Genomic DNA, 14,129 nt, shown 5'->3' with positions numbered 1-14,129 from the left:
ACATTAATTTACTGTAATTTGGACTTGTACTGTATATGGAAAATATGAAAATTCCTCTAATTCCTTGTGTCTATTCTTCACTGACATCCCAAGAGCTAGGTCAAAATAATGGCTCATATTTGATAAGGAATAAGACAGGAAAATCACAATATTTGCCCAAATGGCATGGCAGGGCATAATTTAACCTAACTTAGATTATACTGTGATGCTTTTCAAGGGGGTTGTTGTTACTAAAATTAAAAAGAAAACCAGAAACAAAAAATAACAACCATATACCCCTGGAGCCATCTTACAATATATACATAATTTTCAGGAAAACAGTGTGGTTATACTGTATTTTGTAGTTTATTTTATTTTTATCATTGCCATAGCATAAATAATCAGATTTGCTGAATCTCAGGTAAAGTTCGATTGTTCTCTCTTCTCAATAACGCCTATTTTATGTGGTATCCGACTTAACACCAACCAATCCCCTTCTTGGCGCAGAGGTCTTTTTTGATTGTTTTATTAGGTTTATTCTTGAGTCAATTTTTTACTTTGCCTCTTCTAAGTACTCTCAGAAGAATAATGGCTGCTATAAAAAACTAAAATACAATCTCTTCATCTTTTTGTTCATTTGAAATATTTGTTCATTTGAAAAAAATTGTGGATTTTTTCTTTTTAACTGTCAAGAAGATTATAGAAGAGAATATTGGTGGCATCTGAACTTGTGAAGTTTTGGTTACATTTTCTATATTTATGCTTCTGACTCACCAGTTTAAGTGGTTTAATTCTCAAAAGAACTATCAATATCATTTATTGAAATCATAGGGCTAAATTGACCAACTTGTTGAATTTTACAAAAGTTGAGTGACTTTCCTCAGAGGATTGGGATGTTTTTCAAAAGTGCTTAGGTAGACTTTAGAGCAGGTGAAAGGGTGGAAATTCTCTGCATTCACTGAGAATATTCCATAAGAGCTCTTGAGGCAAAGACCATGTAGTACGGCACTTCTAGCAGAGTTGGGGTGTTACCAGGGCTGGGACAGCAGCTTGGAGCAGCCAACCCTCCCCTGCTCTCCCTTCCCACCCACCCCAGGACTCTCAGTACTCTCATGGCTTCACCCCTGACTCACCACTCTCCATCATTCTCAAGAAAATAAAGTCTGCAAGCATTATCAGAAGCAATTTCTAGAAATTAGAAATGTCTAGATTCACATGGATGGTTCCACAGTTGAGTCAGGCCACTTTGGCTAGAAACTTTTCATCAAGGGAGGGTCTCTGCTGAGAAATACTCTTTTTTTCTTTTTCTTTGAAGTGATTCAGTGTGAGCCTCTAATAGCACCTGATTTGGGGACCATGGACTGTAGTCACCCCCTGGCCAACTTCAGCTTTACCTCCACATGCACCTTCAGCTGCTCAGAAGGGACTGAGTTAATTGGAGAGAGTAAAGCTATTTGTGGATCATCTGGAATCTGGTCCAGCCCTCGTCCAGTGTGTCAAAGTGAGTAAGTTTGCCCGAATATACTGAAGATTTAAAGATGGAGCTGATGGATGAGCAGATGGTAGGGAAAGATATATTGAACTTTTAAATTTCATTTGGCTAAATGTATGTGGCTTAAAAATAAATTTGTAAACATTAATTTACTATAAAATCCTTGGCTGTTCTTGCCTCTTCTTTCAATGATAGCTATTTCTTTTTTTCAGCCAATTCTCAACTCCTCCCTTAACATCTAAACTCACTCCTCCCTTAACTCATTCTTCCCTTAATATCTAGTCTCTTAACATCTAAACTCACTGTCTCTACTGACTTATTTTTTACCCATTTTCTATTCCATTACAATCTCACTTATCTCTTAGTGCATTAAAATGTCTCTACAAAGGTCACCAATGACCATCTAATTCCCAAAGTAGTGGATACTTCTCAATTATCACTAAGCTGATACCTCCAAAATATGTCTGTGCATGAGAAGGACTATGCCTTCCTCATCTCTTTATACCCTCCACCCAACACAGAGCCTGGCAATAGGTGCTAAATAAATGCACCTTAAATTAGCATGCGAGAGAATAGCTACCCATGTCTGCCCCAGAGACCATCTGCACCAATGACAAAAATCTTTAAATGGTAGGATCTGTAAATGCTCTCAGAGAAGCTGATCTTTGTGTGGCCCAGAACAGGCAGTGGGGTAGGGGACCAGGGAGGAGGTATGGGGTCTTTAGGGGAGGATTGTATTTCAGGCTTATGGGACTTCCTTTCAAGGCTGGGCTATGTCCATTTCCTCATCCTCATGCAGCCAATAGGTGCCCTCTGTTTAGATACTCTGGGAACTTAAGCCTCCTCTCCATTATATATTTGAGTGTGGAGATGGATGCACTTTGAAACAGTTCATCAAACAATGTGAAGAATAAGGGACACAGTCAGACCCTGTGGCAATATGCAAAAATAAGTTTCTTCAATTGATGGTATCAGAAGATAACATTTTTTCATATCAGTATTTTTTCAATAAAGGTCCCCAGATGAACTTAGTTCACACTTACCAGAGGATATATAGATGTCTCCTTTTACTTATTTGTGAAGGAACTGGAGGGAAGTGGTAGGACTACATCATTTGAGAGACAGATTAGTGCAGGTCCTTGGCGTGTAAACAACAAGTGCACATGTTTGCACAGCTGCTTCAAAGTAAAAGCATTAATAGTTTCCTTTGATTGATAGGTTACCTGGTTCAGATCACTGGCTTTTATTTTTCCTGAAGTCATAATAGACTTTTTAGCTCTTCTCTGTATTTCAGAGTCCCAACTATTGAACAAGGCCGTGGAGCTAAACACAATGATGACCACTTCTTGCCAAGATTTTTAGGTTCTATAGGCATTGGGCTAGAAAAGCTGGTCCAGTCTTTGCCTCTACCATAGACCCATCATGGGCTTTCCCATGCTCTTTCCTCATCTGTCAAATAGCATCAAATGGGCTACTGCTGGGAGACATAGGAGGAAGAAAGTCTAATATCATGAGATGGCACTTAGTAAATAATGCTTGTGGCCTCATTCTATGTGCTTTGATGACTTCTCTTTCAGAATCTGACTGGAATTTCACAGGGATCAAGGAGGGTGACTATAACCCCCTCTTCATTCCCGTGGCAGTCATGGTTACAGCATTCTGTGGGTTGGCATTTATCATTTGGCTGGCAAGGAGATTAAAAAAAGGTATGTGAGTTTACCTGCATATGAAAATAGTATAACTTTAAAGTGGAAAAAATATAGAAACCCACAGGAAATTAAGTATGATAGATTCAACTGAAGCAGGATACCAAGCTCTATGTTCTACAGTGTGTGAAGCAGCCCAGTACACACTTTCATTAAAACAAGTTGGCTTATTTTTGCTTTTCATCCAACAAACTTTTTAAAAATGCCTACTATCTTCAAGGTACCTTGCTGGGGTGATAACAGACAAACGAGATATTCTAATGGTTCTTGGCTCTTATTTAACTCTGAAAAAAGGATGTGTAATCTCTGTCTTCTAAAAGCCTACATGCCTTTGATTTCAGTGCCACAGTTCCACTAGGAAGTAAGTCTAATGTCCAATAAGGTTTTCAAGGCACTGCTCTCAAATACCTGACTTCATCAAGAGTCACATACCTGTCTGGCTCCTGACATGTGGGAGTTGCATTGTCCCTACAAGAAATCCCCACGTTTTCTCCCTAATGTCTATGCACCAAGGTCAGAGCTCTAACTAAATGCACCACATACCCATGCTTCCCCTCCACTCTGGACTGGAGAAGAAAAGGGACTAGGGAGGGCTGCCTAGAGAAGCTAACATCTGCAGACTGGAATAGTAGATGGCACACCACCAGAAGAGAACAACAGCATCCCTCCCCTCCCCTCCTCTCCGCTCCCTCTTCAGTGTGTGCAAACCCTAAGGTGGGACCAACCTGCCGGTTACAGGCCCACAGTCTGCAGCAGGCCTTGGGTGTGTGCTGCCACATTTGGCCAAACTCATCTGGCAGAGACATTCCAGACTATGAAATTCACAGACATTAGGCAGCTTTTAAGATATCCCTGTTTCAAGTTCAGGGGCCATCAAAAACCTCAAAACCACTGCTAACCGACCATTCTGTCTTGCCTTTCTATGGGGTCAGTTGATTGCCATTTTAATTTTACTTCCATCAAATTAATTAGTATTCTGTTCACTGAATATGGTAGGTAAAGGCTGCCCCCCACCCATCCTCACCGACAGTTGCAGGAATATTATCTACCTACCAATCCCTAACAGCCTTCCACTAGATCTGATCTTTCATCCCAAATTTAAGAATAAAGAACTAGATTAGTTTTCTAACCAACCCAGAAAGACAATGGAGGGGGGCACTGTCGATGTGCAAGAACTTCCTTAACTGTAACCTAAGAGCACTGAGCAGTTAAAATGTCTCTGCTCCTGCTATTAGAAATTCTGCTAAGATTAGATCCCATCATATTATAGTACTATACTAAGTACTTAAGTGTTGTACTAAGGCAAAAGAAGAATGACATTTTTCTCCCACTGTTGGTTTTCCTTTCCACTAAGACTTCAAAGCGTGACCCTAATCGTCCATTCCTCCCTCCTACCTTGGATAAAGATGGCAGAGCTGAGAGGGTAGAGAATAGAGTAGGTAATTGCACACTGCCCTCTGGGATAAGTGGGTTATTATCTAAATAACCTTTAAGGACTTTGGGACTGTGAGTCACCTTAATAAGGAGGGTATTCCCAAATTCCAATTTTTTTTTTTTTTTTTTTGCTGAGGAAGATCCACCCTGAGCTAACATCTGTGCCAATCTTCTATTTTGTATGTGGGTCGCCACCACCACCAGCATGGCCACTGACCAGTGGTGTAGGTCCATGCCCAGGAACCGAACCCAGGCTGCCGAAGCAGAGTGCGCCAAACTTAACCACTAGGCCAAGGGGCCAGCCCCTCCAAAGTCTTTTTATAAATGTTAGTGGAATCAAAAGAATAGAATTGAAGTCATGTGTATTTTGTTGAGTGGGGGGGTGGTTAGCTGGCTAAGGCTGTCTTATGAGCAGTGGTGAGAAAAGCAGTGGTGTTGTTTTTAAATTTTTTACATTGGAGTCATTTCTGTACAAGATCTCAAACTGATAACTTGAAAATTGCATGCCCCTGCTGTGGGAATCAGTGTGGGGCAAACAGGAAACAGATAACAGGCAGTTAGATGAGTTACAGTTATGCCAACAGAGAGAACAGATGCCCCAAAAGATCACCGGCTCTGTAGGAAAGTCAGGGTGTCTTTAATGAAACATTTAAATAATCTTCATTTGTGAAACATCTTCTGACATTTCCAACTTTCAAGTGACTTTGTCTTCCCGAAATTTTAGCTGTTGGTTCTTTGAAACATGAAGAATATTTTTCCCGTAGAGACAATGTTAGAAACAATGGGTAGGTTCCCAGGCTAAACCCCCAGAGCTTTTGTAACACCATGTAGCTGATGCATATACAAGAATAGAAGTCAAAAACAATAAATCTGCATGTATACAGTATTCACCAATTCTAAGAATTTTATAGGCTTTGGGGTTCAGAAAGCTGCAAAAGGGGACAGGTGAATATTTAGATCATAGAAGCCAATGCAACGACCAGAATCTTGACCCGTGTCCTTGTCTCCTCAGATGGATCTTCTGAACTCGCACTTCAGCTGCTTCCCTAGTTGTCTTTTTTTTTCATAATTTTATTTATTTATTTATTTTTCCCCCCAAAGCCCCAGTAGATAGTTGTATGTCATAGCTGCACATCCTTCTAGTTGCTGTATGTGGGACACGGCCTCAGCATGGCCGGAGAAGCGGTGCGTCGGTGCGCGCCAGGGATCCGAACCTGGGCCGCCAGCAGCGGAGTGTGTGCACTCAACCGCCAAGCCACGGCGCCGGCCCACCCTAGTTGTCTTGATATCCACACTTTAGCTCCTTTCTTCTGAGGAAGTCATAGGGCAGCCTCCAGAAACATGCTCCCTTGTGCATAAGCTTGTCCAGAAACACTTTTCCCCAGCATCGTCGTTCTCTGATCAGTTATTATCGTTGGCCCTGTCTGGTAAAAGAGAAACTGAGGCAATGACGTCTTAGGCCAAATCTCTAAAATCCCACATCAGCAGGGGCGAGAGTCAGAAATCAGACTCGCATTTAGATATGCGCCCTAAAACCAACTACTGCTCTTCAGGTTAGTGGGGCTCTATTTCTTAACTCGATTGGAAGAATTTTCCACCTAAGCCAACTCACCGGGTTAGAACAGGGCACAAAACTGAACCCATGCCCTGTTAGTTCCCTTTTCTTCAAAAAAGAAACTCTCTCAGTAGGAACAGATTCTTTCTCATGTATTGTTACGTATTTCATTGTTCCTAAAAGAAAAATATATTTATATGAAGATAAAGGAATGGAATCTGAAGTGAATTCAGATTTTTTATTTTTTTTTATTTTTTATTTTTTTTTGTAAGGAAGATCAGCCCTGAGCTAACATCCATGCTAATCCTCCTCTTTTTGCTGTGGAAGACCGGCTCTGAGCTAACATCTATTGCCAATCCTCCTCCTTTCTCCTCCCTAAAGCCCCAGTAGATAGTTGTATGTCATAGTTGCACATCCTTCTAGTTGCTGTATGTGGGACGTGGCCTCAGCATGGCCGGAGAAGCGGTGTGTTGGTGCGCGCCCGGGATCCGAACCCGGGTCGCCAGTAGCGGAGCGTGCGCGCTTAACCGCTAAGCCATGGGGCCGGCACGTGAATTCAGATTTAATTCTCCCTGCTCAAGTGTATTTGGTCCATGTGATCAGCAGGCTGAATTTTGGAAGAATATTTGAAATAGTAATTTCAAACATTTTAAAAGTTTAAAACAGTAGCTGAACACTGTCTAACCTCTAGGGCCTGGACTAAATACTTTGATTACATCTTATTTTATCAACTTAACAAGAAAGATGTAATTATTATGCCTCTTTCACAGATGAAGAAATTGTGGCTTCAAGAGGATAAGTAGCTATTCAAAGACACACTGCAGATGGTACAATAGGACTTGCACCCAGATTGGATGATTCTAGAGCCCCAGTTTATAGCCACTGAAATGTATTGCTTCCCAGTGGTTTTTTTTTTCTCCTGAAAAAGCTTTTTTTTGCTTTTATTTCCTCTGGAGCCCAATTGTACAGTTCATTCATTTATCTACTTATTTATACTCTGATTTTTTCAAAAACAATGTAAGGTAGTCTACAAAATGCCGTCAACATAGCAAGTTGAAATTAGTTCAAAAGGAAGTAAGAAAAAGAAGACCAAAATTTAGGGTACAACAAGTTGTACCCTAAGTTGGAGCCAAGGGTGAAGTTAGGACACAAAATTGTGTATCACAAAGTCCTATCCACTTGATAGCAGAGGGTCTCAGATCTGGCTCCGAGTTTCCTTGCAGCCAGTCAAAGAAGGAAGCAGAACCAGTCGTGATGTTTGCTGTATTTGTAAGATAAAAACACATTGGTTACTCAGACGAGGCGTGTAATTCCTACCACTAGACCTGAGTGAAATTTCTCTTGTGGATTCTCACAGAGAAGATGGTGTGAGATGTAGTGACACGTATTCTTACAGTGTTAGCAGGTAAGTTTCTCAGGGGAGAATCTGCAGGTAGGATGAGGTGGCAGGTCAGGAAGGGATAAACACGTGAGTGGGTATATTGGGCCTGACCATCAGGCAGTTCAGGTTAGCCTTCTGTCTTTACGAGCAGCACAGGGGATGGAGTGGAAGTCTGAGAATCATTTGCATCTGTGGGTCTGTTCTGTCTGAGTATCTACCACTGCTTGAATTAGAAGGTTAAGCCAGTACCTCAAATCCCCTTAGACACAGATGGGGCCCACCAAACAAATGCATAATTCACTTCAAAAGACAGTTTTGAGAGTGGGAATCTCTCTTCTCTCTTACTTTAAAATGTTGAAATTGTCTACTTTTGCTGATGCCATTTTTCTATTTCTTTTATTTTTAGGCAAGAAGTCTCAGAGAAGGTAAGTTTTATCGGAGAAGAGTTTCTACATCTGTACCTACCTTAAGATACTTCCTGTTATAGCTACACACATTAACTCCTTAGCAGTTATTTACATGGGGTCTCATTCAAATGAAGTTTCCAGGTAAAATGATTGCTCTTTTAGTCTCCCTTAAAAGCTGTGGGGTTTTTTAGTGCTAGTAGAGCTGAATGAATGCATAAACAAGTAATGCCCTATTAAGAAAGGGCAGTTATGGGGCCAGCCCCATGGTGTAGTGGTTAAGTTCGTGCACTCCGCTTTGGTGGCCTGGGTTCACAGGTTCGGATTCTGGGTGCACACCTACACACTGCTCATCAAGCCATGCTGTGGTGGCATCCCACATACAAAATGAAGGAAGATTGGTGCAGATGTTAGCTCAGGGACAATCTTCCTCAAGCAAAAAGAGGAAGATTGGCAACAGATGTTAGCTCAAGGCCAATCTTCCTCACCAAAGAAAAAAAGAAAAGGGGCAGTTATGTAAAGGGAGATCTTTCTGATTGTCCCTGAATTTTCATTGAGGATTGGAAGCATTATGGTATATTTCCTCTCGTCCTGGATAAACATGAGGGCAATACTAGATACAGTATTCAGGAAACATTCAATTCAACAGGTATTTATTGATAAAACAAATGAATCTCAGGGTCTAAGAAGAAGGTATAATTCCAGACCCCAGGCCCTCAATGCTTAGCACGAGAGGGTAAATGACTACTCTTCTGATAAGCACTGACCTTAGAAATATGGAAAAGGTGGGGAGCAGGAATTCTACCTGCAGCTTCTCCCAAAAGGCAATTTTTTACTTGGGTCTTGAACTTCATATGTCTTCAGTTGGAGAAACACATACTGAGAAGAGATGCAGACATGTGAAAATACATGGTCCATTTGGCAGAAATGAGGATGGCAATACATTTCTCAGTTTCAGTGGTTTAGTGACTTGCTTTGAAATTTTAGGAAGGAGAGTGTAAGTAAAAAGACCATGGAGATGAGACTTTGGTGACATATAAGTACCCAGCTAGACAACTGAGCTCCTTTTAAAATGCTGGGAATGAAGCAGGATGGTCCCTGAGGAGGTTGGTTGCTTGTTCAGACAACCATCCTACAAACCACACACTGTTATTGAGAAGTTCTTAATGGTTCAGTGAGCTGTAGCTTAGAACGCAAAAGAGAAACTGGGGTGTTGTGTCTATAAGGCAATGAGGGCCAGATCATAAAGTAATTTATAAGCCATATTCAAGAGTAGGGACTTTATCTTGAGGTCTTTGGGGCATCACTATGGGGGTTAAAGCAGGTGAATGTCACGTTGAAATTTGCATCTTGAGGATCTTTGCATTTGATCTATGAGGATCACTCTACACAAAAGTATGCAAACATGGGAAGTGGTTGGGCCCGGAGGCAAAGTATTCTGGAGGAATTTGAAGTTATTAGGTTAAAGCTGATGGTGCCTGTCTAGAGAAATAGCAGTAAGGATGAGTTCATGAGATAAGGGGAGGTAGAATCAACTGAATATGGTTACTAATTGGCTAACAGAGAGAGAAGAATCAAATAAGTTGCCATGGTTCTGATCTGGGAAGTGATGGATGGTTACTGTCTATACTGCACTGTTTACTGAGAAGGGAACACAAAAGAAGGAGAAGTTTTGGAGGTGAAGATCATGGGTTCAGTTTTGCACATGTTGAGTTTTAGGTCCTTTTAGCCCGGGGGCTACCTTAGGGCAGAAGTGGATTTGGGGGTTCTCACATGACAAGAGGTAACTGCTATCTCAGGAGCAGGCACGAACATCCAGGGAGACTGTGCAGTGTGAGATTGGAAGAGGATGTGGGAGAGATGGCGGGAACTGGAGGAACATCAATAGCAAACAAGTCAGCTAAGGAAAAGGAGAATGGGAAAAGGTTTCCAGAGAGGCAGAAGGAAAACGAGGAGAGTTTGGGTCAAGAATGCTAAGGAAAGAAATTTATACAATGTTATAAACCAATGTTACTGCAATAAACAAAAATTAAAAAAAAAGAATGCTAAGGAAAGAAGGAAATGGAAATTGTTTGAAATGCTGCCAGGAGAACCAGTAAGTTTCCACTGGATATAACGGGTATCGGTGGGGAGACTGTTTTCTGTGTTGAGGTCAGGACAGAAGTCTGATAGCCAGGGGTGGAGGAATCAGCGCGGATGAGAAACTAGAGGCAGAACATGTCAGTCATCTCTTTTAAACAGCTTGGCTAGAAGCAAACAAGCGAGTTGGGGGCTGGGCGGGGCGGGGAACTGGATGGGTACATAGGGTCAGTGGAGGTTCTTCTATTCTATTTTGTTTTATTGCCCTATCTTCCATTTGATAGTGTAGATGGGGTCCTAGATCCTTCTCTAGGCTGGGCTCCCTGTCTCTGTGGGCAGGAAATCCACAAGATATAAAGCTTTCTTTCATGCTCACAACCACTGAGTGAAAGTCTTTTCTGGCACAATCTACCCGGAGTTATTTTCTAGTCATAGGAACCACCTGTTTTTTAATTTCCACTAGATGGAAGCAGATCAGTTCCCTTGGGGGACAGGAAGAGATGCTGTCAGGAAGAGTATTAGCATTAAGTTAATTATCATATAAAGCTAATTGCTATGTGAAGTTGAACGGTTGACTGATTTTTACAATGAATCAATCAATAGTTGTTTTTTTTTTCTTTTTTTTTTACATTGAAATAATATATATTTTATTTTATTTTATTTATTTATTTTTTTTTTATAATTCTTTCCTTGTTTATTGCAGAAACATTGGTTTATAACATTGCAAAAATTTCAGGTGTACATCATTGTACTTCTATTTCTGCATGGACTACATCATGTTCACCACCAAAATACTAATTACAACCCATCACCACACACATGTGCTGAATTATCCCTTTCACCCTCCTCCCTCCCCCCTTCCCCTCTGGTAACCACCAATCCAATCTCTGTCCCTATGTGTTTGTTTATTGTTGTTATTATCTACTACTTAATGAAGGAAATCATACGGTATTTGGCCTTCTCCCTCTGACTTATTTCACTTTGCATTATACCCTCAATGTCCATCCATGTTGTCACAAATGGCTAGATTTCGTCGTTTCTTATGGCTGAGTAGTATTCCATTGTGTATATATACCACAGCTTCTTTATCCATTCGTCCCTTGATGGGCACTTAGGTTGCTTCCAAGTCTTAGCTATCGTGAATAAGGCTGCAATGAACACAAGGGTGCATGTACCTTTGCAAATTGGTGTTTTCAAGTTCTTTGGATAAATACCCAACAGTGGAATAGCTGGATCATATGGTAGTTCTATCCTTGATTTTTTGAGGAACCTCCATACTGTTTTCCATAGTGGCTGCACCAGTTTGCACTCCCACCAGCAGTGTATGAGAGTTCCCTTCTCTCCACATCCTCTCCAACACATGTTGTTTCCTGTCTTGTTAATTATAGCCATTCTGACGGGCGTGAGGTGATATCTCATTGTAGTTTTGATTTGCATTTCCCTGATAGTTAGTGATTTTGAACATCTTTTCATGTGTCTGTTGGCCATCTGTATATCTTCTTTGGAGAAATGTCTGTTCAGGTCTTTTGCCCATTTTTTAATTGGGTTGGTAGTTTTTTTGTTGTTGAGATGCATGAGTTCTTTATATATTTTGGAGATTAAGCCCTTATCAGATGTATGGTTTGCAAATATCTTCTCCCAATGGTTAGGTTGTCTTTTCGTTTTGTTGATGGTTTCCTTTGCTGTGCAGAAGCCTTTTAGTTTGATGTAGTCCCATTTGTTTATTTTTTCTATTGTTTCTCTTGCCCGGTCAGATGTGGTGTTTGAAAAGATGTTGCTAAGACCGATGTGGAAGAGTGTACTGCCTATGTTTTCTTCTAGAACTTTCACAGTTTCAGGTCTTACATTCAAGTCTTTAATCCATTTGGAGTTAATTTTTGTGTATGGTGTAAGGTAAGGATCTAATTTCATTTTTTGCATATGGCTATCCAGTTTTCCCAACACCATTTGTTGAAGAGACTTTCTTTTCCCCATTGTATGTTCTTGGCTCCTTTGTCAAAGATTAGCTGTCCATAGATGTGTGGGTTTATTTCTGGGCTTTCAATTCTATTCCATTGATCTGTGTGTCTGTTTTTGTGCCAGTACCATGCTGTTTTGGTTACTATAGCTTTGTAGTATATTTTGAAATCAGGGAGTGTGATACCTCCAGCTTTGTTCTTTTTTCTCAGGATTCCTTTAGCTATTCGGGGTCTTTTGTTGTTCCATATGAATTTTAGGATTCTTTGTTCTATTTCTGTGAAAAATGTTGTTGGAACTTTGATAGGGATTGCATTGAATCTATAGATGGCTTTAGGAAGTATGGACATCTTAACTATGTTAATTCTTCCAATCCAAGAGCACGGAATATCTTTCCATTTCTTTGTGTCTTCTTCAATTTCTTTCAGCAATGTTTTATAGTTTTCGGTGTAGAGATCTTTCACCTCTTTGGTTAAGTTTATTCCTAGGTATTTTATTCTTTTTGTTGCAATTGTAAATGGGATGGTATACTTAATTTCTCTTTCTGCTACTTCGTTGTTAGTGTACAGAAATGCAACTGATTTTTGTATGTTGATTTTGTATCCTGCAACTTGACCATATTCGTTTATTACTTCTAAAAGTTTTCTGGTGGATTCTTTAGGGTTTTCTATATATAAAATCATGTCATCTGCAAATAGTGACAGTTTCACTTCTTCCTTTCCAATTTGGATCACTTTTATTTCTTTCTCTTGCCTGATTGCTCTGGCTAGGACTTCCAATACTATGTTAAATAGGAGTGGTGACAGTGGGCATCCTTGTCTGGTTCCTGTTCTTAGAGGGATAGCCTTCAGTTTTTCACCATTGAGGATGATATTAGCTGTGGGTTTCTCATATATGGTCCTTATTATGTTGAGGTACTTTCCTTCTATACCCATTTTATTCAGAGTTTTTATCATAAATGGATGCTGGATCTTGTCAAATGCTTTCTCTGCATCTATTGAGATGATCATGTGATTTTTGCTCTTCATTTTATTAATGAGGTGTATTACGTTGATTGATTTGCGAATGTTAAACCATCACTGCATCCCTGGAATAAATCCCACTTGATCATGGTGTATAATCTTTTTAACGTATTGTTGTATGCGATTTGCTAGTATTTTGTTGAGGATTTTCGCATCAATATTCATCAGTGATATTGGCCTGTAATTTTCTTTTTTTGTGTTGTCCTTGTCTGGTTTTGGTATCAGGGTAATGTGAGGTTCGTAGAATGAGTTAGGAGCTTTTCCCCTCCTCAATGTTTTGGAAGAGTTTGAGAAGGATAGGTATTAAGTCTTCTTTGAATGTTTGGTAGAATTCACCAGGGAAGCTGTCTGGTCCTGGACTTTTATTTTTGGGGAGGTTTGTGATTACTGTTTCGATCTCCTTACTGGTGATTGGTCTATTCAAATTCTCTACTTCTTCTTGATCCAGTTTTGGAAGGTTGTATGATTCTAAGAATTTATCCATTTCTTCCAGATTGTCGAATTTGTTGGCATATAGTTTTTCATAGTATTCTCTTATAATCTTTTGTATTTCTGAGGTGTCTGTTGTAACCACTCCTTTTTCATTTCTGATTTTACTTATTTGTGCCTTCTCTCTTTTTTTCTTGGTGAGTCTAGCTAAAGGTTTGTCTATTTTGTTGATCTTTTCAAAGAACCACCTCTTGGTTTTATTAATTTTTTCTATTATTTTTTGGTCTCTATTTCATTTATTTCTGCTCTGATTTTTATTATTTCCCTTCTTCTACTGATTTTGGGCTTTGTTTGTTCTTCTTTTTCCAGTTCCTTTAGGTGCATTTTTAGATTGTTTATTTGAGATTTTTCTTGTTTGTTGAGATAGGCCTGTATCGCTATAAACTTCCCTCTTAGAACCGCTTTTGCTGTATCCCATAAATTCTGGCATGTCGTATTTTCATTTTCATTTGTCTCCACGTATTTTTTGATTTCTTCTTTGATTTCTTCGTTAACCCAGTCGTTGTTCAGTAGCATTTTGTTTAATCTCCATGTATTTGTGGCTTTTCTGATTTTCTTCCTATAGTTGATTTCTAGTTTCATACCGTTGTGGTCAGAAAAGATGCTTGGTATTATTTCAATCTTCTTAAATT

At 39.9% G+C, this 14,129-nt stretch overlaps 1 protein-coding gene across 1 annotated transcript in view; it reads left to right on the top strand.

The window, feature by feature from the left end:
* The window catches only part of SELL (selectin L), a 30,945-nt gene that overhangs the window by 11,097 nt on the left and 5,719 nt on the right, over positions 1–14,129 (top strand). Inside the window, exons 6-8 of the mRNA XM_087437811.1 lie at positions 1,295–1,480; positions 3,049–3,177; positions 7,954–7,972. Of these exons, the coding sequence (XP_087293937.1) occupies positions 1,295–1,480; positions 3,049–3,177; positions 7,954–7,972 (334 nt within the window). The remainder of the gene's footprint in view (positions 1–1,294; positions 1,481–3,048; positions 3,178–7,953; positions 7,973–14,129) is intronic.

Source organism: Ceratotherium simum, chromosome 2 (assembly GCF_057802395.1).
Source record: "Ceratotherium simum simum isolate JZ-2026a chromosome 2, ASM5780239v1, whole genome shotgun sequence".
Lineage (NCBI taxonomy): Eukaryota > Metazoa > Chordata > Mammalia > Perissodactyla > Rhinocerotidae > Ceratotherium > Ceratotherium simum.
Note: the sequence above shows the minus strand (reverse complement) of the source record. Positions and strands in the feature narration are given on the sequence as shown.